General features: G+C 43.8%; 2 protein-coding genes across 2 annotated transcripts; both read left to right on the forward strand.

The window, feature by feature from the left end:
- The first annotated feature begins 8,564 nt into the window (after positions 1–8,564).
- NLRP10 (NLR family pyrin domain containing 10) lies at positions 8,565–11,648 on the forward strand. Its single transcript, XM_045783095.2, is given in 3 exon segments — positions 8,565–8,847; positions 10,007–10,435; positions 10,438–11,648. Coding segments are annotated over 3 exon segments (1,923 nt in total).
- Positions 11,649–20,048: 8,400 nt separating this feature from the next.
- On the forward strand, positions 20,049–21,026 carry LOC123782804 (olfactory receptor 10A3-like). Its single transcript, XM_045783117.2, has one exon. The coding sequence runs from the start codon at positions 20,106–20,108 to the stop codon at positions 21,024–21,026; it is 921 nt and encodes a 306-aa protein (XP_045639073.2). The 5' UTR covers positions 20,049–20,105.
- Positions 21,027–26,051: the final 5,025 nt, after the last annotated feature.

Here is a 26,051-nt window from a genome sequence, read left to right on the forward strand (position 1 = left end):
GCGGAAGGGGGTGAGTTGAAGAATATTGGGACCCGATAGGCTGAATATGCACCACGTGAACTAGATCTTTGCGCCTATTGGTTACGGGTGATGCCTCTCAGGGCACTACAAGTTCCTGCTCTGAGTTTGTGCTCTTTGATTTTGGTCCGATGAACACTCAGTGAGAACCGAGTTAGATAGTTCCGAACAAACTTGGGACCGCGCGGAGAGAAGAGGACCAATTCCGTCTTCGCAGCTGCCGCCAGATGGACCCAGAGAGCAGAGAATGGGTCGCAGTTTCTCCATTCAGACTTCAAAGGGATGGTGAATGTTGAAGTGCCTTTTAAAGGCACTTCTTGACAGCGTCATAAGATGTCAGTGCGGTGGCTTATTCATTCACCAGTTTGAATATGTGCCAGACGCTGTTTTAGGCCCTTGGACTATATATCAATGAACAAAACAAGGATCGTTGTCCTCGAAAAATTCACGAACTAGTGGAGAGAGACAAATGGATACATTATATAAAATGTTAGAAGGTGATGAGTGCTATGAAAAAGGAGAAATTAGCGGGGAATGAGGGGGAATCAGGAGTTAGGGTAGGTAACAACGAGAATGTGAGATCTGGGTGGATTTAAGGAGGAGAGGGAGCTGGCTGTATTGGGGGGAGCAGCCTCCAGGTAGAGGGATCAGCCAGTGCAAAGGCTTTGAGGCAGGAGCAGGCCTGGAGTGTGTGACAAGGCTATTTGGTGGCTGGAGTGTTAAGATCATGGCAGGAAAGAGCAGGAGATGGACCTTTGAAGAGGGGTTGTGGAGCAGATCATTAATGACGTCCTAAGCCATGGTAAGGACTTCGACTTTTAGTCTGAGGGAGGTGGGGAGCCATTGCAGGGTTTGGAGCAGGGGAAAGTCATGATCTGTCTGAGTAGCAGTGGAAGTGGTGAGAAGTGGGTAGAACAGGGATACCTTTAGAGACAACAGGATTTTCTGAGAAATTGTATGTGAGGTGTGAAATGGAGGAATCAAAGATGAGCCCAATTGTGTGTGTGTGTGTGTGTGTGTGTGTGTGTGTGCTGAATTAGAATGAAGAAGTTGTCATCAATTGAGACAGTGAAAGCTGCAAGTGGAACAATTTTTTGGGAAAAGATCCTAAGTTCAATTTTGGAGATGTCACTCTTGAGATGTCTATTAGACATCCAAGCAGAATTGTAGAGTGGTCAGGTGGAGATGCTAGTCTGTACTTTGGGAAAGGTTTCAATGAGTGACCCTCTCTAAGACTCTTAGCATGTGCCTGATATACAGCAGTTATTCTATGCAGTAGCTAGTTCACTGCTGTGTATTGGAAGGAGCTCTGACTCTAACATACTACGTAACTTTGGGCAATCTATAATTTTTTCTGAGTCTCAGTTTCCTTCTTGGTACAGTGGGAATGATAATATCTGCCTGTCAGGAAACTAACCAACTCCCTTAATTAGGTCAAGTCCTGGCATCTAGTTGGCAAGGTGGGTGGGTGAGGTTGGACTTCTTAGCCCTGATAAGAACTCACGTGTGAGGACAGTTAGTTTGAACTGATGGCAGAGAGTGCTGGGTACTCTCTCAAGAGAGTTGGTGGGAAGGAGAGGAGACATTTAAGGCAGTAGCAGGGGGAACAGTAGGGCTGAGAAGGGGACAATTAAGGCTGGAAACATTTTAAGTATATTTGAAACTAGGGATAAGGATTTAGAGGAAAGAGAAAGATTGAAATGAGAAGGAGAGCCTTCTAATGAAACAGGAGGTGGGGAGAAGGACCTGAATGGAGAAGGCAGATGAAAGTGATGGTCCTACACGAGATGAGGGACGTGCTACAGAGGCTGCCCTAGGCTGTGGCCACCCGTACGAGGGCCTAGTGGGAGTCTGCCTTAGCAAGGGCGGATCCCTTGAGATCATTCCATGGGAAGAAGGCCAGAGGAGAGAATCACCTCTGATGAAGACGCGTTGCTGCCCCAAACTGACCATGCACACCCTTGGGACCTCCTGCCCATGTATTTGAGTTGGGTGTGGACACTTTGCCTTTACATCAATGGCCTGAAGACCTTTCCCTCTGGGAGGAAAAGAGAAAGAGATGGATGAAGAATCAGAGACACTTCGAATTGGGGAATGAAGGGAATTTGCAGGATCTCCTGTCAAGTGAGGTTTTCCTCAGGGAAATGGAGCCAAGGTGATCTGTTAAGAATGGCAGTGCAAGGGTGGGGTTCAGCCCTTGCGTGGTGGAAGAGAGACCAAGAGTGAGCCATCGAAGGCATTGGTCGATTATGGGGGGGCCCGGCTGAGCCTGGAGACCTCAAGGATCTGGTTAGCGTTTGTATTTTTCCCCAGCCATATAGCTAAGAGGCAGGTGGGGAGAGATCATTGGCGTGGTCTTCCTGGGGATGCTGACCAGCCAGGACAAGGAAATACATACATCCAGGACGCTGGCTTTCCAATCACTGACAGGGATCCAGGCAGGCTGAATGCTATAAGCAGACACTCTGAGGCCTAGGTTCATCAGGAAAGGGCAGAAGGCATGGGGAGAGAGAAGATGAGCTATCCCCTTGAATATGGGAAAAGCGTTGTGCACATGGTACATTGGTCAGGATTCTCCAGAGGAACCATATATATATTAAATATACATATATTTAAATAAGGAATTGGCTCACGTGATTATGGAAGCTGAGAAGTCCCAAGATCTTTAGTCAGCAACCTGGACAGCCAAGAGAGCCAATATGTAGTTCTAGTCCAAAAGCAGGCAGACTCAAGACCCAAGAAGAGACTATGTTTCAGTTTGAGTCTGAAGGCCCGAAAAGACCAGTGTCCTGCTCAAGCAGCCAGGCAGGTGAAGTTCCCTCTTGCGCCAGGTGGGGACAAGCTCTTTGTTCTATGTAGGCCCTCAAGTGATTGGATGAGGCCCACCCACATTAGGGATGGCGATCTGCTTTATTCAGTCTATCAATTTAAATGTTCAACTTATCCAAAAGCACCTTCACAGACACACCTAGAATAACGTTTGACCAAATATCTGGAGATCCTGTTCCCTAGTCAAATTAACACAGAAAAGTCACCATCACACCTGGGATCCTGGCTCTCCTGAGCAGTATGCTTGAAAAGATGAAGGTCATAACTACAGGCTCATGTTAAAATTAGGGCCTGTAGCTTGATAAACCCATCCCATCTCTTCAATGACCAGCTGGAGTGAAGGGAGCTCTGACTACAGCTCCAACTGTGGGAGGGCCACGAGGGGGAGCCCTACGCTCTCTCAGCGCTGCAAGTGGGACTTGAGGCTTTCTTGGTGGGGCAGGGAGGTGCGGGAACCCTACCTGGGTAGCCACCCACTTGCCCTTATGCAGATGAGGTCCCGGCACAGGCAGGCTTGTAGGCTGCCTCCCACAGTTTGTCTCTGCTCACTGCCCCCAGGTTTCAGGAAGTTCTGTTCCAGTAGTGCGGGGACACTCCTCTGCTACGCTGGGATTTGCACAGAGGGCCTCTGTCTGAAAGCCCTTCCAGGCTGGGGTGGCGAGGAACAGCTGCCACACAGCTGAAAGGCAGCAGCGTCACAGACCTGAAGCCTCAGACCTGCGTGGTGAATGTCACCTGCACTGGACTGGATGTGCCCATCCCCCGATCCTGCAGCCCGGTGTGCTGCTCGGAGAGTGGGATGGGACTTTTCAGGTGCCCACGGACCACATTCATTAGTGGAGGTTCTTCTGACACTTGATGTCTCCCAGATGGAAGGAACTTAGTGCTCTTTTTTTCTATCATTTTCTATCTTCTTTCTATCTTTTTTCTATCTTTGGTTCATGACACTTTGGCTCATTCATGAACTTCCTTTTTTGTTTCAATCGTTCACTCATTATTAAAAAAAATTTTTTTTAAAGATTTTATATATTTATTTGAGGGAGAGAGAGTGAGAGAGAGTGAGCACGAGCTGGGGAGGGGCAGAGGCAGAGGGAGAAGCAGACTCCCCGCTGAGCGGGGAGTCAGATGCCATGCTCCATCCCAGGACCCTGAGATCAAGACCTGAACCAAAGGCAGAAGCTTAACTGACTGAGCCACCCAGGCGCCCCTCACTCATTATTTTTTAAGTAACATAATGAACAGGACTTATTATCCAAACCAAGAAGTAGAACACTCATTCATTTTTTAACCAATGAACAGAACCTACAACCCAAACCAAGGATTAGAACATTATCAACGGTAGTATTATGAATTAATAATATATATTAGAATATATATTAGAATATGAATTTATTATAAAAGAATTAGATACAATAGAATTATTATGCAAATTAGAATATTATAACAGATAATATTATTATTATGAGTATTAGAATATTATCATTCAGTGGTATGCTAGTAAGTGTTTAACAACCAGCTCCCTGAAAAAAAAAATGGCCCTAGTTTTGGCATTGGCCAATTTCTATAGTACAAATACTCCTACCATGACTGACTTCGAGTTACTAGCATTGTAATAACTGGCTCTCAAAATCCCTGAAAATGTAACACTGGCCTTTATTTTTTTTAATATTTTTTTATTAAGTTGGTCACCATACAGTACATCCCTAGTTTTTGATGTAAAGTTCGATGATTCATTACTTGCGTATAACACCCAGTGCACCATGCAATACATGCCCTCCTTACTACCCATCACCAGCCTGTCCCATTCCCCGCCCCCCTCTCCTCTGAAGCCCTCCGTTTGTTTCTCAGAGTCCACAGTCTTAGGAGATGCTCTTACTCATCCTTCATAAAGAGTACAGGGACCACCAGACAGGAGTACCCTCATCCAACCCCAAAACCTGCAGACCTGCCTTGCTCTGCCGACGACCCTGTCACTTCCTCAGGCATGGATGGAGATGTTCCCTCCATCCTCCTGTCAATGGCCAATCTTCTGCCTTTGCTTTGAGTCCTACCTCAATCCACAGCCCCATTCTCTTCCCCTTGTACTTCCCTCTCGTCTGCATTTCTAACCCAATCCCTCTGTTGATTTTTTTTTAAAGATTTTATTTATTCATTCGACAGAGAGAGAGACAGCCAGCGAGAGAGGGATCACAAGCAGGGGGAGTGGGAGAGGAAGAAGCAGGCTCATAGCAGAGGAGCCTGATGTGGGGCTCGATCCCATAACGCCAGGATCACGCCCTGAGCCGAAGGCAGACACCTAACCGCTGTGCCACCCAGGCGCCCCTGTCGGATGATTTTTATCAGCTTTCAAATCCTTCCCACCCTCTCCCATGTTAAAACAAACAAGACCTTCCCTTGGCCCCACATTCCCCACATCTTCTCAGGACCTCTCAGTTCCTTTTGTTGCCAAGCTTCCTGAAAGATATGTCTATACACATTATTTTCTTTCTTTCTTTCCTCCTCTCCTCTCCTTTCTTTCCCCCTTCCTCTCTTTTTCTTGCTTCCTCTCTTTTTCTTTCTTCCTTCCTTCCTTTCTTTCTTCCTTCCTTCCTTCTTCTTTCTTTCTTTTTCTTTCTTCTTTTTTATATTGAGGTTTAGTTGATGTACAACGTCGTATTAATTTCAGGTGTACAACATTATGATTCAATATGTTTATATTGTGAAATGATCACAACAGTAAATCTAGTTAACATCCGTTATCATAAATAGTTCCAGAAACTTCTTTGTGATGAGAAATTTCAAGATTTACTCTTAGCAACTTTCAAATATGCAATACACTATTACTATCTCTACTTCTTTATCCCCTATTCTTACTGCGATAATTTTTATTTTTTTGGAATATATGCTCATAGTTTAAAAGGTCAATTAACATTAAAAAGCTTATGCTCCAAATCTAGTACTTTCCTGGTCCACCTCCCCAACCCCCCCCCCCACTACTACGTCCAGTCTCTCTTCTCTGAAGCAGCTGGTTATATATTTAAATTGTTCCTTCTTGCATCTCTGCACTTCTAAATAATACATGTCTACTGCTACCTTTTGACTCATCAATTTTATGCATTATCTGTTGACTTCCTTGCCAGAACACTCCAGAACATTCCACCACTGTCCTTTCAATATGGTTATATTATACATTTTAGTTAGATCAATATTCAGTTGTTCTGTTATTATTTCTATGCAAACATTATTTACACCTGAGTATTGTAGTTTACTCTTAGTAAACTTCTTTCTTATTTTTTTTCTTAGAACTAGTATTTTTAAATTTTATCCATCTGTCTAGTTTTCTTGGTACTTAATGTTAGTTTCTCCATACCTTCTAGTAGCCTCTCAGTAGGGTCTTCCAGAGGGCCTGGCAGCATCGGTTAGCCTGTCAGTTCTTTTCTTCCCTTGGAGATGGTCTGAGCATCCCATTCTTCTCAGTCAGGGCTTCTGTCCTGTCCCAGCGCTCTAGGCCCTCTGACCTTGAGGGATTTGTTTTCCTCCTTGTTTGGATTCCTGTTTCACGGAGCTCCTGTCCTTCTCCCTTTTCACTTTGGTCAAGCACATCCTCCAGTGGTTTCAACAACTTAAAGAAATGGTGGCCCAGCCGAGGATGCGGTGGTGACAGCGCCTCAATTCCTTTGTCTCTCAAGTCAAACTGCCTCAACCTAGCCCGGCTCAAGTTGTAGGAGAGCCTTGGGGCTTCAGAGAGGAGATGAAGGGGCTGCTGGGCTCTTTCTTGTTCTTGGTGACAAAACAAGTCATCCCTTTGGCCCCTCCCATGTGGAGGAGTGAGACCCAGTTCTCCTCTGGTGAGCAGTACTCACCACTGAGTCAGATGGAAAGTATGGGTGTTTGTGCTGCTCCGAGGAGGCCCAGGCACGCTTCATCTGTTCCAGCCCCATGTGTGCCAGGGCCTGGCAGGTATCAAAGGGGAGGTCTCAGGGTCATCCCATCCATCCTTTTTTTGTTTTGTTTTTATTTTTATTTTTAAGAGGGAGAGATATGGGGGGAGGACAGGGAGAGATATGGGGGGAGGACAGGGAGAGAGAATCTTAAGCAGACTCCACGCCCAGTGTGGAGTCCAGCACGGGGCTCAATCTCACCACCTGTGATCATGACCTGAGCTGAAATCAAGAGTCAGACACTTAACCGACTGAGCCACCCAGGAGCCCCCGCCCATCCTCTTAATACAAGCACCACCAAGCAGACGTAAACCAGTGGGTTTGGGCTAAGTGGATCCAGGCTTGGCTTGCGGTCTGACTAAAATATCTGTTTCCGCTCAGTCCCCAGGACCTGGCTTGTTGGGCTCTTGGATCAGGTAGGTACCTTGCCTCCAGCTCTTTGAGTCCAAATGGCCTGAAGCCTAGACCCCACAACCCCTTGGCAGCCTCTGGTGCCACCTTTTGTTCCTCTCTCCTGAATTACCTCCGCCAACAGCAGAGATTTTCAGGGGAGTCTGAAGCTTTGTTGTAAATCGCTCCTATGTCAACAGGCTTGCTTTTGCAAACTACCCCATGACTTGCACCCAAAGTCCCTTGTATTCTAATATACTCCTGAATTTTTTTTCTCTGTTTTTGGTGTGCAGTTAAGATGCTGATATTTGAATCTCAGCAACTTTCCCTGTTCCCAAATGCCTTTTTCTGGCTCTCAGACATTTTGCTACAGAGATGGATTCCGCATTGACTATAGATCAGAGGGCTAGTTTTGGCCTCTGAAAGTTTCGGCCAATGGTTGCTTCTCTTCTTCTGAAGACTGCCACCCCACCAATGTGTTAGTTCTATATTTTAAACACAACTCAAGATCCTCTTCTCCCTTCCCTGCTGCTTCATGTTTACGTACGCCTCCAGTGTGGGTAGCAGTCAGTCTAACGACCAGCTTTCTGCTTCTGTCTTGGATGGCTTTGTCTTTTCACCTCTTTCTGTCCCTATTTACCCTGATCAGAGGCTGTTATTTAAATCCTCCCTCTTTGTCCACTGGGCCAGCTCTGGAAAGTTCTGGAAAACCACTCTTCCCTGTCAAATTTCTCATCTCAAGCGATCCCCGAGACAGTTTCTGTGATGATCAAAAGAGATAATAATTAGTGAGCCCTCAAAGCGGCTGTTTCTTTTATTATTTGAACTCGTCTCCTTATCTGAATTAGAAGTCTTCCAGCTTTGAAATCCTGCGTGAAGCCGAGGGGCTGATGAGTGTAGAGTTTCTACCTTCTAGCCATTCCTCAGCAGTCCCAGCAAATATGCTCCAAGTCTGTGTAGGTTCACAAAGTCAGGGAGGCACTCACTAGTGAAACTTAAGAGAGATATATATTTTTCACCCAAACTGCCTTATGCAGGCATTTAGGGCCTGATACACAGTGCGCGTGAGAGGGAAGAGGCGGGAGGAGAGAGATGGAGAGATACGAGAAACTACACACCCACGTGCCTTCCTTCCTGTTTGCTGGCCCGGACACGCGTCAGCTCACAAAGAGGCACAGTGGGGAATGAGGAGGAACATTCCCTGCTGCCCTACCTGCTCACCTTTCTTGGAACTTGGCACACACCTCTCTCATCTCCCTTGGCCTGCGCTCAGCAGCTTGCTAAGCACCCAGAAAGCTGAGTGGCTGAGGTGTCTGCAGGCTGCTCTTCCCTCAGCACCCGCCTATCTTCCCCTCTCTCCTGCTTCTCCCAGTCACTGGTCTGAACTCAGCCCTTCACGCCAACACCATGGCCCAGACCCACAACCCCCGGGATGCACTGCTCTGGGCCTTGAGCGATCTTGAGGAGAAAAGCTTCAAGCTATTCAAGTTCCACTTACGGGACAGGAGCCTGCTTGAAGGGTGGCCGCGGCTGGCGCGTGGGGAGCTGGAGGGCCTGGGCGCGGTGGACCTGGCTTCTCGGCTGATTTCCCTGTACGGAGCACGGGAGGCTGTGAAGGTGGTGCTCGGGGTCTTGAGGGTCATGAACCTGCTGGAATCTGTGGACCAGCTCAGCCACGTTTGTCTGAATGGTGAGTACAGCAGGAGACAAGGGCAGCTCAGGATGCCATCAGGACTCCCCTGCCCCCATGACACTTCCAGAGACAACCACAGCCTGTAGTGTGTGCTGCCTCTCACTCTTGCCTTCTGTCTCTGCCAAGGAGCACCAGTGCCCAGGGTCCTGGTGGTCTCCAGCTGAAGGCTCTGACAGCTGTTGGGGTAGGGCCTGAGCGGAGGGTGGGGTTTTATAGGAAGATGGCAGTTACCTTGTGGCCGTAATGCCCCACCTCCTACCTCCAGTTGTAGTGCCAGAGAAGAGGAGAGTAGAAGAGGGGGGCTTAGAGATTGAAGGTGGTGCTGGTGAAGGGGTTTCTACTACCAGCAGAAATGGCACTGGGGTGTGGGGGTCAAATCTTTCCTTAGCTGCTGTCCCAGCAGGCAGCTCAGGCTGCCTCCCACAGTGACAGCCTGCTCCTGCGTCCTGCTCTCTCAAGGACCTGGTGGATCGATGCCGTCCTAGAGAACAGGGTGGGCATGGAAACCAGAAGTTCTGTCCCTTCTCGTGGGGTGCCAGGGGAGGTGCCTGTGCTCCGTCCATAGGCCCCTGTCACACCTGAGAGCTCTTCTGACATACACTCATGGCTTTGGCTCGGGAGCTGGTTTGTCTAGAGCTCCGACTTGATCATGACCAAGAACAGGCTCCTATTACTTACTTCACCATCCTCCAGCTTCCCTTTCCTTTCTCCACTCTGTCCTCACCATTTCAGACGGGGCCGTTTCATAGAAACACTCGGACAGTCACACACATGGAGACTTTTGCACACTTGCATATTCTTACAAACACCCACGTGCTGATGCACGCCGACATGCCTTTGTCACACAAAAATACACGAACTTGCATAAGCGCCCTCCCACGAGCCTGTGTGGATACAGACACCCACTCATAGCCCACCGATATGCACACACACTTGCACACTCATACCGATGTGCACAGGTACACCGTGCGTGTCTGTGTGCGGGTAAACACACATGTCCAGGGGCCCCTCCCCTTGAAGCTCGAAGTATGACCTTCAGGTAGACACGAGTTAGAGAGCATACAAGATGAAACTACACAGCAGAGTCCAGAGTTTGAAGGGCCGTCTTTGTCTTTATTCCCGTCTGACCCGCTAACACCCCATGTGTCTGGCTCAGATTACAGAGAAATATACCGAGAGCGTGTGCGCTGCCTGGAGGAGAGGCAAGAGGGAGGGATCTGTGGCAGCTACAATCAACTGCTCCTGGAGGCCAAGTCTAGCCCAGGGAGACCAGAATCGTCCGCCTGCCCCGTCCTGGAGCAGGAGTTGGACTCTGTCTCAGTGGAGACTCTGTTTGATCCAGGAGAAAAGCCCTACCAAACCCCGCCCACGGTGGTGCTACAGGGGTCCGCCGGCACTGGAAAGACAACGCTGGCCAGAAAAATAGTGCTGGACTGGGCCACTGGCACCCTGTACCCAGGCTGGTTTGATTATGTCTTTTATGTCAGCTGCAGAGAAGTGGTCCTGTTGCAGGAGGGCAACCCGGACCAGCTCCTCTTCTGGTGTTGTGGGGACAACCGAGCGCCCGTCGAAGAGATGCTGAGGGAGGAGAGCGGCTGCTGTTCATCCTGGATGGCTTTGACGAGCTGCAGAGGCCCTTTGCAAAGGGCTGGAAGAGGCTGAGTCCGAGCCCCATGGAGACCGTGCTGCACCGTCTAATTAGGAGAAAGCTGTTTCCCATGTGTTCACTCCTTATCACCACCCGGCCGGTGGCTTTGCAGAATCTGAAGCCCTTGCTGCAGCAATCGCTCCATATTCACGTGCTAGGCTTCTCGGAGGAGGAGAGGAGGAGGTATTTCAGCTCTTATTTCACAGATGAGGAGCAAGCCAGAAATGCCTTTGACATTGTACAAGGAAATGACGTTCTCTACAAATCATGTCAAATTCCATGCATTTGCTGGGTGATCTGCTCCTGGCTCAAGGAGCAGATGGAGAGGGGCAGAGAGATCTCAGAGACTCCCAGGAACGGCACGGACATCTTCATGGCCTATGTCTCCACCTTCCTGCCGCCCAGCGACAATGCAGGCTGCTCCGAGCTTACTGGGCACAGGGTCCTGAGCGGTCTGTGCTCCTTGGCAGCTGAGGGGATCCAGCACCGGAGGTTCATGTTTGAAGAAGCTGACCTCAGGAAGCACAATTTAGATGGGACCAACCTCGATGCTTTCCCGAGCAGCACGCGTTACCAAGAGGAACATATCCTCAAGACGTTCTATACCTTCCGTCACATTAGCTTCCAGGAGTTTCTTCATGCCATGTCCTATCTGGTGAAAGAGGACTAGAGCCAGTTGGGGAAAGAGTCCCGGAAAGAACTGAAAAAGCTTCTGGATGATGAGAAAGAGGCAGAGAATGAGGAGATGACCCTCAGTCTGCAGTTTTTATTGGACATGTTGAAAAAAGAGACCTCCTCAAGCTTTGAGCTAAAGTTCTCCCTCAAAGTTTCTCCCTTGGTAAAGCAGGAGTGCATGTATTTTAAAGAACAAATGAAATCTAGAAAGCATAAAGGGGCCTGGGATTTGGAATTCCCCCTGAATCCATCTAAAATAAGGAATCTGGTAAAGGGTGTTCAGATAAGTGATGTATCGTTCAAGATTGGACAGTCAGATAAAAAGACATCCCACGACAGGAACTCATTTTCTGTCAAAACCAGCTTGAATAATGGATGGAAAGAGAAGCAGAAATGTCCTGCTGTGGACAAAGGTAATATAGCAGAGACACAAAAGGAGGGTCCTAATGGAAAAGGCAGAGAGACTGAGAAATGAGAGACGTGGAGGGTAGGAGCAGTAGGATGGGAAGCAGATAAATGGGACAGTAGAGCTGAAGGGTCAGGAGGGGGGTGAGGGGAGGGACAACGGGGGGGGGGAAGACAGACTGTAAAAAGGAATGGAGAGATGAGAGACTGAATTAATAGGTACTGGAAGGAGTGGAAGGTCAGGGGAGCAAACAGAAAAGAAAATTAGATAATACGGGATCAGAAAATTTGGAACATAGGACATGGGGAAAGGCCATGTGGACTGAGTCCCTACGAACAACCACATTTACCATCAATGGCTCAAATTTAGTTATTTAGCATCCCCTCCTCCTCGAGAAGCTGTTTATAACCTCTTCTACTGTGGAATTTAATGTTAATGGCAGTGACCAAACATGTGACTGGGCTCTCTTCTATGAAATAAGCTTTTAAATAAAATAAACTGTGGCTTGTGCTCATTCTACAAGATTGGATCATGAGAAGCATCTCAATATCAACATTTACAGGAAATATTGTACAGTGTCATAATGGATATCCCTTTGACTCTGTATTTGTGATCGATCGATTGCTGCTTAAGTAAACAGTAGCTTCCCATCTTTCTAGAAACTTCTAGAATTTCTGTGTGGGAAATGAACCATATCTTGTCACAGACCTCTGGTCTTAGAAACTCTACTGTGACTTGACCTAGCTCTGTACTAATACCATGTCACTTGTTGTCCCCAGTGATGCCATTACCTCCCTTTTCTTTTTGGAAAGAAGTCAGTTCCCAGAGATAACTCATAATCTCTTTTTCTGCTTTGGCTCCCTCTGTATAGAAAACAAGAAGAATTCAAAGGAATTCTAGATGGAGGTGGGGTCAGTTCCTGACTCTCATTTCACAGATGTGGAAGTTGAAGTTCAGTTAGGAGCCCCATCAATTTCTGGGGGTTCCTCAGAGAGCTCTCTTAGTTCCTGCACCTCAACCAACAGGGTAGAGGTCTTTGAGGACCTGGTGCAGGCACTGAAAACCTAGCCCTGCCCCAACTGTTGCTGCCGGTACCAGCACAGCCAAGAATGCTGGTGCTGCCTTGGACCCTCAGTGCCCCATAGAAAGGTTACAGACACTCCTCATTTTGCTTTTCATATTTTTATTCCTGTCATGACTCCTCACAAGTTGATTCCACGTGTACCAACTCCAGCAATCTGCTGGACATGGCCAGATGTCCGAATCCAAGGGAATTTAGCTTTGGGTAGTCGACTTGGGATATCATAAGACTATTATTAACTCTTTTCACACAGGAAGTTTGGTGGTTCCACATTTGATAATTATGTGCACAGCATATTGAACACATAGATGGTGTTTGTATCCAGAATATGTGTAACAAACAGCATGTGTGTGCACGTACTCATTTAAAGAGTAATTTGTACTACATTACTACAGCGTAGTAATGTACAGGCTGGCATCCCATGAGCGAGGTTGTGTTGCCACCCAAGAGCATAGATGTTCACAGCAGACTAGCTCCTGAATGTCATAGAGAATTTGGGAACAATGGAACAGACGCCCAGCCACACTGCTGGATTTTCAAGGGGCCAAAGAGGTCTGTTTAAAAAAAAAAAAAAAGCATGGATCTAACATTCAATTGAGGTTTAGACATGTTATTTTGCTCAGGGTTCACATTCAGTTCAATCTAGCTGAAGCAAAAATTAAATGACCCACTGTGTTAGTTTTTAAAGATAACGGATTCCTAGTTTTAGCTATGTCCGGCTCTTTTGAACAATGGCATCAAGGCTTTCACTCTCTCTCCCCTCTGTTGCTCTTTTTATAGTTGCCCTTTCTTACTTCAGAGAGTGACTCTTAGGTGTCAGAGAAGATGGCCATAAGGGTGTCGACTTCAACTACCCCTACAGTCAACAACCCAAAAGGAACAGAACCGTCTTTACCAACAGGTCTAGCAGAGAAGTTGGGAGTGGCTTCTGACCTGACCCTGGGTATAGGCCAAGCCTTGAACGACCACTGTGGTCTGAAAAATGAACTTCTCTGATTAGACAGGCCTAAGTCTGATGGCCTAGGTCACACCCCTAGGGCTAAGTAAGAAAGGATCAGTACCTCTCGAAACACATGGAATGGAAGAGTGGCTGCCCAGAGGAAAGGATCCTGAGCAGACAGAATAATATGTCACACAGACATTACACAAATACAAGTGTGTCTGACGGTCTCGGGCTCCCTGAGGGGGCTGGGTAAGAGGAAGAGGCCATGAGAGCCCTGTGTGTAGAAGTCTGAAAGAATGGGTACAGCTGGGCTCCAGGGCTCGGTGATCGAAGGGAGCAGTGATTCCAGGTGCAGAGAAATGCTGGATTTACCTGACTTAGCCTCCCTCCGGGGAGTGGGAGTTACAAACCATGGGAAAGAGAAGGCTGTGGTCAAAGGGAGGAGCTCTGTCCCTAGGGAACAGCCATGGGGACCCCCTCTGGAAGAGTGGGGTTTGAGAATGGCAGGTGGAAGAAGGTTGCAAGACAAAATACAAGATGACCAGTTCCATTTGAATTTCAGATAAATTCTATATATATTCTATATATATACAGATATATATATATATATAGAATATATATATTCTATATATATATATTCTATATATATACTATAAATATTTTTTACATGGGGTACACTTATACCAAAAGATTACTTGTTTATCTGAACTTCAAATGGAACTGAGCATTCTATATTTTTATTTGCTCAATCTGGCAACCCTAAGTAGAGGAGGGTGGTGGGGGAGCAGGCATCATCCGTGAGCCACACGGAGCAACGTATCAGCTGCTATAGCTCCAATTAGTCCCGACATTTTTCCTGTCTCTCCTCCCCTTCTTTGGACTCTTAAAATGAAAGTGGCCTTTTGTAGAACCCACAAACTGGTGGGGCTCCTAAGCAGGTTAAAAATGTGAGTATTCTTGGGAATATGTGGAGAGCATTTGCCAGGAAAAGACTGAATTTATGTTAGTGGTAATTTTGAGATTGGATTGGTGTGCAAATCCATTTTTGTCATGGTTGTCACTGACTACTTGTTTCTCAGACAAGTTAAAATTTCCTCTTCCCTTTTTGGAACATTGGCAGAAATGTTAACTCTCTTCTCACCCAAACAAAACAAAACAACCAACCTCAACCACCCCCCAAACAACCCCCCCCCAAAACAAAACAAAACATGCTTCTCAGGAAGATGATAATATCTATGTTCCACAACATCCATATTGCGCTCTTAGCAATGCTCTGTCAGACTCAGCCTGAGTGAAGAGATGGTCAAGAAAGTCCCTCCATCATGAGAGACTATGGACTCTGAGAAACAAACTGAGGGCCTCAGAGGGGAGGGGGGTGGGGGAATGGGATAGACTGGTGATGGGTAGTAAGGAGGGCATGTATTGCATGGTGCATTGGGTGTTATACACAAGTAATGAATCATTGAACTTTACATTAAAAACTAGGGATGTACTGTATGGTGACTAACATAATATAATAAAAAAAACCTTAAAAAAAAAGTCCCTTCATTAGTAGGATGTGTAACTATTCACCCCCTGACTTCTTTTATAATCTTTCCCCCTTCACTCCTGGACTTAAGAACCAGACTCCAAAGTGTGTAAAGTCCTTGAAGTGATTCATTTACAGACTTCCCTTGCCCCGTTTCTATTTATTCTCCATCCTTCCTTCACCAAGATTTGAAATCCTGTCTTCTTCACCCACGACATCCGTGTCCTTCAGGACAATCAACGTACCCTCTGCAATATTTCTTGTTTTACTCACTCATTCTATCCTAGTTATACGTCCTTCCAGTCTATCTTGCAAAAACAAAACAAAACAAAACTAACGAAACATGTTTGGGTTTCTTTACATTCATGCAATAATTAAAAGTTGGCAATGCTCCTTTTCATAAATATATAAGGGCATTTGAGAGTTGACTCATCATTACTCATTAGTCTCCTTCCTTTGCCAACAATTACCTTTATTTCTCTCAGGGAATTTTTCATTAAATTTTTTCAGGTCTGCACAGCTGGGGTAGAGCTATCCTCAGATACGGGGTAGGTGCCATAAAGTGCATATTTGGCAACATTTTCCATCCTCATCAGTCACATTGTGTGGTTCATGTTTTCTCATGTAATCCTACCACAGCAAATGATATGGGAGGGGTCCTTGAACTGTTATTTTTTGGGAATAAATACCTTTGCCCCACAGAATACCTGGTATGTTTCCCACCGGACACAGATAAGAGAGAATGTATCTCTAAGTGTCCGCGGCCTTATTGTCTCTAGGAGGGGAGAGCTTCTTAAGAGTGGAAGCTACTCTGGGAAAGCAGAGATGAAAAATAGAGAAAGGGAACCCAGATCCTGTTGACCTCATCTGAGTTTAGGATAAAGCCAAGCCCACAGATTCATTCAACCCTACATTCTGCTGGGACTGAGCCAAAGGTCTCATTGATTGCTCAAGTCAGTATAGGCTAAACTATGAACTCTTTGATTCTTACACAAACCTTGTGAGATTAACAATGTTATTTTAGCAGAAAAGTAATAGAGCCAGAGAAGTTACATATTTGTTCATACAGCTAGTCCAGATGTTTTCTCTTCAAGTTAAAAAGTACCAATTATAAAAGCACCTGAATTACTAATGCCCCTCCACCCCCACCAAATTTTCAGTGTTTCCACATTTCTACTGGAAAATATTTAAAATTTTGGCAATGACATCTAGGCTTTCCACAAAGTAACTTCAACCTGCTTGTCTTAACATGTTTCTTATCCCTGCAGAAACTGTCCATCCCATGCAATCAATCTAGATAAACCCGCCTTTGCTCATGCCACCAACCGTTCCTCTCTTCTTCACTCTGTTTGCTAACACTCACTCAGCCTCTGCTTTCATTCCTTAATGGGGGGGCGGGGCATCATGGTGGAATTGAGTCTCCTGAGTGAAGAGATATTTATCCCTACAGAAACCTGAAAGAATACTGTTTCAAGTTTGTGCAGTTGAGTTTTCTTATGTTGACAGGGGAAAGTCCATATAAATTGAGTGTAAGTTCTCCAGAGAAGAATTCTCCAGAGGCAAACATTCAATGACATATAATGGTATAAAATCAGTACACTGAATCACTGAGGTGTATTTATGGGAGAGTTTTGTTTTGTTTTTAACTAAAGAGGTGAAGCATCTGATTAAATGGGATGAAAGTCAGAGGCAGAGAACTAAAGGCAAGGACCTGAAGATTCTGCTTATGTACCTGTTAGCAGGCCTTCCATTTATAGTTCTTCTGACTGATAATTGAAGACGCTTATCAGTGTTCAGGTGAGAATGTCAAGTACTCTGCCTTTTGAAGTCACATAAAACTTGGGGCAATAATTAGAGCTTTAAGTAGTTTGCTTGCCCTAATCATCAATTCATAGAGCTTTGTAGCTGGGGTGGGAGGTGGTCAGAAACAAGGCCAGTCATGCACAAAGATGAAACCCAGAGCAAGAAGTGATTTGTCCAAGGTCGTACAGAAAGTTAACAGTAGAGCTGGAAGGACAGGTCATTGAATCAGTCAGGTCAGCATTAAGGTAACTCATGCAAAAGGGAAAGGTGGAACATTCAGGTTCAGTTGCTCTTTTATGTTTTCTTTCTTTCTTTTCTTTTTTTTTTTTTAAGATTTTATTTATTTATATATTTATTTGAGAAGAAGAGAGTGAGAGAGAGCACAAGTGGAGTGAGGGGCAGAGGGAGAAGCAGACTCCCCGCTGAGCAGGGAGCCCCATGCAGGGCTCAATCTCAGGACCCTGGGATCATGACCTGAGCCAAAGGCAGACGCTTAACTGACTGAGCCACCCAGGCGCCCCCATTCTTCTTTTTTTTTTTATCATTCAAGAAAGCAGTGATTTAGATTTGTTCCAAAACTTGGACAGCTCCTTCAAGTTCATCTATTCTTAAATAAGATACTCTAAAGTTTCATATTTTAAAAACTTACTGGTTTCATATACTTGGAACTTAGTATATATTTTTAAATACTACAAATGGTACTTACTTTTTTTTTTCCTGCAGAGTCCACCTTTCTAATTTTAGGAGATTTTTTGATATCCAAAATACAATTGTTAAAGTTAATACAGACATTTGATTTATCACCATGGTTAAACTCTGTAAATCAACTTGCCTTTTACTATCTGTTAACGTCCTAATAATCTGAGCTCAAGACAATACATTTCCTTAGCTTGCTTGTCCTGTCTGCCCGGTTTCTTCATGTCCCACAGTGAAATTCTGCCAGTTTCCAAAGCACCCTCCAAAGGCCGGGAGACCCCCATTCTACTACTAAGATGTCATTAAGCACCTTTGATTTGAACAAGTCAGTTTGCCTCCTTGTGCCTTCCTCCTTCTACTTCCTGGCCCTTTCACGCATGACAACCTGTGATTTTGGTGGTTTACTTCCCCTCCCCATTCAGGAGTAATTTTTCCCTTTTAAAATTTATTTTTTTATAATAATATTTTTTTATTATATAATGTTAGTCACCATACAGTACATCCCTGGTTTTTGATGTAAAGATCCATGATTCATTAGTTGCGTATAACACCCAGTGCACCATGCAACACGTGCCCTCCTTCCTACCCATCACCAGCCTATCCCATTCCCCCACCCCCCCTCCCCTCTGAAGTCTTTTAAAATTTCTAAAGCACTTGTTCCTATCTAGTTTCCCTTAAATGCCAGCCTGAGAAGTGGGCATTTTATTTTACCAACAAGAGGAGACCCTGAAGGTTCTGGGAGGGAGGATGATATGATTTTGGCAGAGGTATGAGGGACAGATTGGAAGAGAAGTCACAAAACATGGAGAAGCCAGTTAGGAGACCATTGAATGATGGAGGGGCGGGGAAGAAAAGAGGCCATGACTCCAGATCTTAAAGACCTGTGGGCTTGACAGTGAATAGGATGCTAGGGCCAGAGGAGAGTTGGTCTGGGGAGGAGGAGGGGGAGAAGTGAGGTGCTCTGCCCAGAGAGGGGCTCAGAAGAGCAGCTAGACTTGGAGGAAGATGGTCAGCTGTGCTTGGGACTGGCAGGTCTGAAGGACTCAGGTGGCATGTGTGCCTCCTATGTACCCACCCACCACTTTTCTACCTTCCCTTCAGCCTCACTCTCGTCTGAATGGAGGGGAAGGCTGCAGTTTTCTGTGAACAAATCAGAGAAACACCCATGTCAGGTCCAAAAGGGATACTCTGCTCCCAACCACACAGAGGAACCTGAGTACAGGAAGAGTCAGAGAGTCATCTTGGAGGTAGTAGCAGAGTCAGGACTGTGGCCCAATCCTCTAATCCAGTGGTATTTCCAATCCTACAGGGGCTGCAAACATCTACCAAAGTCATGGATTAATTCTGGGGCTCTCTATTCCCATGATTTATTTTTCCTTTAGACACTAGATTCCTTAAGGGCCGAGCCCAGGCTTCCAAATTTTAATATTTATTCTTCCATCTATTCAACAAATACCGGGTTAGCATCTATTGTATCAGTTATTATCTGTTCCAGGCACCAAGAACACAGCAAAGAACAGAACGAAGTTGCTGTCCTCCGGAAGCTTCCATTCCGGAAAGTGGAGTTAGATAATAAGCATAAAACCCAGGTAGATATGTGTGATTTCAGTTGGTGACAAGTGTTATGACAAAATATAAACCAGGGAGATGGGAGTCACAGGGTGCTGGCTTAGGGGGCAGGGGCTGCTATTTGATGTTGTGCTGTGAGAGAGAGTTTAAATCAGAGGATCAGAATAACCATAAATGGAATTTTGTATAGCCCCAAAATCCATTTTATGGTCACAAGGATGGCTGATGGAGAACTGACTTCTAAAGTTTTCTATTCAGGCAAATTTCAGTATCCATTCTAACCAAAAATTGATATGCTGGGAACAATATACTTATGTTCACCTGAGATAAGCACATCTAAAATTCAACCCCTTTTGAGTGTTTCTCTATTTGTTTGGGTATATTATTCATGTATATCATTTTTAACAAGGCAATATACATGCATTTTGAACTTTGGCATTTGTAATAAATATTCATCAGAATTTGTTTCAATTTTGAATTAATAGTTACAAATTTTTGTCCTTTTTTGCTGCTTGTTTATTTCAAAATCTTTATTGGAAAAATCACATAGGAAATAAAATTAAAAAGAACAGAGACGCGTACATCAATGTGATGGAAAATGGATTCTATGTTTTAAGAATAGGATTTATTTTCAACCTATCAAAAAAGTTGCCAGCGAACACCTGCTATTTCATACCTCAAAAGCAAGATTTCTGAGCCAAAATTCCTCATTTCATTTGTATTTGAAAGATTCACTCTTACAATGTATTGACTATTCTCAAAATTTGCCAACTTGAAGATCTGTCAAAATGAACTCATTATTACATCTTCTGCCAAGAATTTTCAACTCGAAATCTCAGCTGTTGGACGGTGACTTCATAATTTGTATACAATGTCCCTAAGAACAAAATACTCTCCACCACAGAAATGAAAAGGCAAAATCAAAGCTCTGTGGTTGAATTCATCCTCTTGGGCTTTTCTAACTCTCCTGAACTCCAGGAGCAGCTCTTCGGGGTTTTCTTGGTCGTCTACCTGGTAACGCTGTTGGGAAATGCCATCATCATAGTCGTCATCTCCTTGGAACAGAGCCTCCATGTTCCCATGTACCTGTTCCTTCAGAACTTGTCTGTGGTGGATGTGAGTTTCAGTGCAGCCATTATGCCCGAAATGCTGGTGGTCTTCTCCACCCAGAAAACGTCGATTTCATTTATAAGCTGTTTTGCACAGATGTATTTCATCCTTTTTTTTGGTGGCACTGAATGTTTTCTCCTGGGGGCGATGGCTTACGACCGATTTGCTGCAATCTGTCACCCTCTGAGCTACCCAATGATTATGAACAAATGGGTTTTCATGAAATTAGTAATGTTCTCATGGGTCTCAGGGATCATGGTGGCTACTGTGCAGACCACATGGGTTTTCAGTTTTCCCTTCTGTGGCCCCAATGAGATCAACCATCTCTTCTGTGAGACTCCCCCAGTGCTGGAACTTGCATGTGCAGATACCTTTCTGTTTGAAATCTATGCATTCACCGGCACCATTTTGATTGTCATAGTTCCTTTCGTGTTGATTCTCTTGTCTTACATTCGGATTCTCTTTGCCATCCTGAAGATGCCATCAGCCACCTGTGCCTCCCATCTCACGTCTGTGACCCTCTTCTATGGCACGGCCAATATGACTTATTTACAACCCAAATCTGGCTACTCCCCAGAAACCAAGAAAGTCATGTCATTGGCTTACACATCACTTACACCTCTGCTGAATCCACTGATCTACAGCTCGAGAAACAGTGAGATGAAAAAAGCTTTGGTGAAACTGTGGCGAAGAAAAGTGGATTCACACCCATTCTGATTGTGCTGAGAAGCTGTGTGATATTTGGTCACTGAACTCTAGTTCAATTCCATAAACGGCCAAGCATTCTGCGTTCCTTGGTATGAACGTGCTTCATTTATTATTTTTCCAAGGTCACTTATATTAGGGATCCATATTTTCGACACTGTACTGTGTTGGTCCTTTTCTATATAATATGTAATACAGCAGTTAAACTGTTCCTCTGTTATGATCGTCTAGGTCATTACAGGATTGTCGTCATAAAGACAAAGCTTCAGTAAACACCTAGTTCCACACACTCGTGATACTGATGTTTATTCCCGATGGGTTCTTTAAAGTAGATCTGATGGAATGAAGAGAAGGTGTGCTTACAAGTTGTACTAGCTATGGCAGAAGTGCTTTTCAAAGTCATTGCTACTTTCAGAGTGACCTGAAGGCCCACTCTGCTGCACTAACAGGGTAGAGCTTCAAGACACCAGTACGGAGATGAGACTTCTGTTTCTGGAGTGAAAATCTATTTTGTGAATGAGTAGGGAAAAAATAGTTATTCTGAGGAGACCAAACTGGGTCTACTTCATGGACTCACGCAGATTATTATTCTTTTTTTAAAATATTTAATCAATTGTTTTTTTATTTGTGTGTGTGTGTTTTAATAAAACTTCATTTTTTTATAATAATATTTTTTATTATATTATGTTAGTCACCATACAGTACCTCCCTGGTTTCAGATTATTATTCAAAACAGGAATTCTCGGGGCACCTGGGTGGCACAGCGGTTAAGCGTCTGCCTTCAGCTCAGGGCGTGATCCTGGCGTTATGGAATCGAGCCCCACATCAGGCTCCTCCGCTATGAGCCTGCTGCTTCCTCTCCCACTCCCCCTGCTTGTGATCCCTCTCTCGCTGGCTGTCTCTATCTCTGTCGAATAAATAAAAACAAAATCTTTAAAAAAAAAAAAAACAGGAATTCTCTTGGTTTATTTCCAGATATTTGTCTAATGATGGTGAGCAAAGAACTACATGAGAACTTCCCGGAAGTCTCACTTGATACCACTAGTTATCTTTCTTCAATTATAGACCAATGTCTTTAGAGACTTTCGTCAAATTTCCCTTCGTAGGCCCAAAGTGCCCCCAGACACTTTGTTTATGAACATAGGATGATTCTTATTGTGGGAAACCAAGTGATCAACTATTTGTGCATATTTTCTATGGTCCTGAGTCACATCGCTGACTGTCTGATCTTTCCTAGAATAATTTCTCATCCTGCAACATTTGGGACATTTGATGGTTGCTTGCCATTTTAATGTTGCTATTCACAGATAGAGGGGCTCCTTTATTGAATCCATCTCACGTGAGCTCCTATTGTCCTCAGTTCCTGTTCCAGGGATGGTAATAAAGGGGGAAAACACTATTCTTATTGTCATTCAGCTGTGGGAAAAACAATTTTTTTAGTTACTATCGCTTCAGCCAAAAATGAGAAGTAGACACACAAAACTGATTGGATATTCACAAAAAGAAATTTTGGTACCAAATGGTCAAAAGCAGTTTGAATAATATTGAAATGTTGTGTAATCTTCTTTTCCGTAGAGTACTAAGCAGACACTTGGAAATCCTTTCATTAGTGTTTGTCCAGAAATTTCCTTCTCATCCTCCTCCTTATGGGGATCAACTAAATAAGGCCATTCAGGAGAAAAAATTCCCTGAAAGTCTAAATCTCAAGCCAAATATTCACTTTCCTTTTTATTCACATTTTTATTTAAATTCTAGTTAGTTAACATACAGTGTAAAATTAGTTTCAGGTGTACAATATAGTGATTCATCACTTACATACAACACCCAGTGCTCGATAGGACAAGTGCCCTCCTTAATTCCCATCACCTATTTAACACATCCCCCCACCCGCCTCCCCCTATTCCCCACCCACCATCCTCCCACCCAAACTGGTATCCATCAGTTTGTTCTCTATAGTTAAGAGTCTGTTTCTTGGTTGGCCTCTACTTTCCCCCTATGATCATTTGTTTTGTTTATTAAATTCCACATGTGGGTGAAATCATATGGTATTTGTCTTTCTCTGGCTGACTTATTTTGCTTAGCATAATATTCTCTAGCTCCTTCCACATCATTGCATATGGCCAGATTTCGTTCTTTTTGATGGCTGAGTAATATTCCATTGCATAAATATACTACATCTTCTTTAACTGTTCATCAGTCAATAGACATTTGGGCTCTTTCCTTAATTTGGCTATTGTTGATAATGCTGCTATAAACATCGGGGTGCATGTGCCCCTTTGAATCAGTATTCTTGTATCATTTGGGTAAATACCTAGTAGTGCAATTACTAGATTGTAGGGTAGTTCCATTTTCAAATTTTTGAGGAATCTTCATACTGTTTTCCAGAGTGGCTATACCAGTATCTATTCCGACCAACAGCGCAAGAGGGTTCCTCTTTCTCCACATCCTCGCCAACACCTGTTGTTCCTTGTGGTATTAATTTTAACCATTCTGACTGGTGTGAGGTGACATCTCATTGTAGTTTTGATGTGCATTTCCCTGATGGTAAGTGATGTTGAGCATCTTTTCATGTGTCTGTTGGCCATCTGGATGTCTTCTTTGGAGAAATGTCTGTTCATGTCCTCTGTCCATTTTTTAACTGATGATTATTGGGGGTTTTTTTGGTGTTGAGTTATAAAATTTCTTTATATATTTTCGATACTAACCCCTTTATTAGATATGTCATTTTCAAATATCTTCTCCCATTCAGTAGGTTGTCTTTTCGTTTTGCTGATTATTTCCTTTGTTGTGCAGAAGCTCCTTATTTTGATGTAGTCCCAATAGTTCGTTTTTGCTTTTGTTTCCCTTGCCTCAGGAGACATACCTAGCAAGAAGTTGCTACAGCCAACGTCAAAGAGGGTATTACTGCCTGTATTCTCCACTAGGGAATTAATGGTTTCCTGTCTCCAGGTGTTTAGTCCATTTTGAGTTTACTTTTGCGTATGGTGTAAGAACGTGGTCCCGTTTCATTCTTCTGTATATTGCTGTCCAGTTTTCCCAACCTCATTTTTTGAAGAGACCATCTTTTCCCCAATGTATAGTCTTTCCTACTTTGTCCAAGATTAATTGACCATATAGTTGTGGATTCAGTTCTGAGTTTTCAATTCTGTTCTGTTGATCTATGTCTCTACTTTTGTGCCAGTGCCATACTGTCTTGATTACTACAGCTATGTAATAATAGCTTAAAGTCTGGAATTGCGATGGCTACAGCTTTGCTTTTCTTTTTCAAGGTTGCTTTGGCAACCTTGGTTCCATTCAAATTTTAGGATTGTTTGTTCTAGCTCTGGGAAAAATGCTGCTGGTATTTTGATAGGGATTGCATTAAATCTGTAGGTTGCTTTGGGTAATATGGACGTTTTAACAATATTTGTTCTTCCAATCCATGAGCATGGAATATTTTTCCATTTCTTTATGTTCTCTTCAATTTCTTTTGTAAGTGTTTTATAGTTTTCAGAAAACAGATTGTTTATTCCCAGGTACCTTACAGGTTTTGGTGGAATTGTAAATAGAATGATTCCTTGATTTCTCTTTATGCTGCTTCATTATTGGTGTATAGAAATGCAACAGATTTCTGTACATTGATTTTTATATCCTGTGACTTTACTGAATTCGTGTATCAGTTCTAGCAATTTTTTGGTGGAGTCTTTGGGTGTTCTCTACAGAGTATCATGTCATCTGCATACAGGGTAAGTTTGACTTCTACCTTGCTGATTTGCTTGCCTTTTATTTCTTTGTGCTGTCTGATTGCTGAGGCTAGGACTTCCAGAACTACGTTAAATAACAGTGGTGAGGATGGACATCCCTGTCTTATTCTTGTTGGTAGAGGAAAGGCTCTCAGTTTTTCCCCATTGAGGATGATACTGGTTGTGGGTTTCTCATATATGGTCCTTATTATATTGAGGTATGTTCCCTCCATCGACCCTTTGTTGAAGGTTTTTTTATGAATGGATGTTGCACTTTATCAAATACTTTTACAGCATTTATTGAAAGGATATATATGGTTCTTATCCTTTCTTTTATTAATGTGATGTATCATGTTGATTGGTTTGTGACTATTGAACCACCCATGCAGCCGAAGAATAAATTCCACTTGATCTTGGTGTATGATTTTTAAAAATGTGTTGTTGGTATCAGTTAACTAGTGTTTTACTGAGAAATTCTGCACCTGTGTTCATCAGGGAGATTGGCCTCTACTTCTCTTATTTACTACAGTCTTTACATGTTTTGGTAGCAAGGTAATTCTGACCTCAGAGATGAATTTGGAAGTTTTCCTTCCTTTTCTATTTTTGGAATAGTTTGAGAAGAATAGGTATTAACTCTTTTTTAAATGCCTGGTAGATTTCACCTGTGAAGCCTCTGGCCCTGGACTTTGTTTTGGGAGATTTTTTTACTACTGACTCAATTTCTTTGCTGTTTATTGGTCTGTTCAAGTTTTCTGTGTCTTCCTGTTTCAGTTTTGGTAGTTTATATGTTTCTAGGATTTTATCCATTTCTTCCAGGTCGTCCAATTTGTTGGCGTATAGTTTTCCATAATATTCTCTTGTAGTTGTTTGCATTTCTGTGGTGTTGGTTGTTATTTCTCCTCCCTCATTTGTGATTTTATTTATTTGGATCCTTTCTCTTTTCTTTTTGATAAGTCTGGCTAAGGTTTATCAATTTGATTAATTTTTCAAAGAACCAGCTCCTGGTTTCGTTGATCTGTTTTTTTTAAAGTTTCTATATCATTAGTTTCTGCTCTAACCTTTATTATGTCCCTTCTGCTGGCTTTAAGCTTTGTTTGTTGTTCATTTTCTAGCTCCTTTACGTGTAAGGTTAGGTTGTTTGAGATTTTTCTTGCTTCTTAAGGTAGGCCTGTATTGCTATGTCTTTCCCTCTTAGGACCACTTTTGCTGCATTCCAAAGGTTTTGTACCATCGTGTTTTCATTTTCATTTCAGTCCATCTATTTTTTGTTTCTTCTTTGGTTTCCTGGTTGACCCATTTACCCTTTAGCAGCATG

Source organism: Ursus americanus, chromosome 16 (assembly GCF_024610735.1).
Source record: "Ursus americanus isolate L20-20 chromosome 16, mUrsAme1.1.p, whole genome shotgun sequence".
Taxonomy (NCBI): domain Eukaryota; kingdom Metazoa; phylum Chordata; class Mammalia; order Carnivora; family Ursidae; genus Ursus; species Ursus americanus.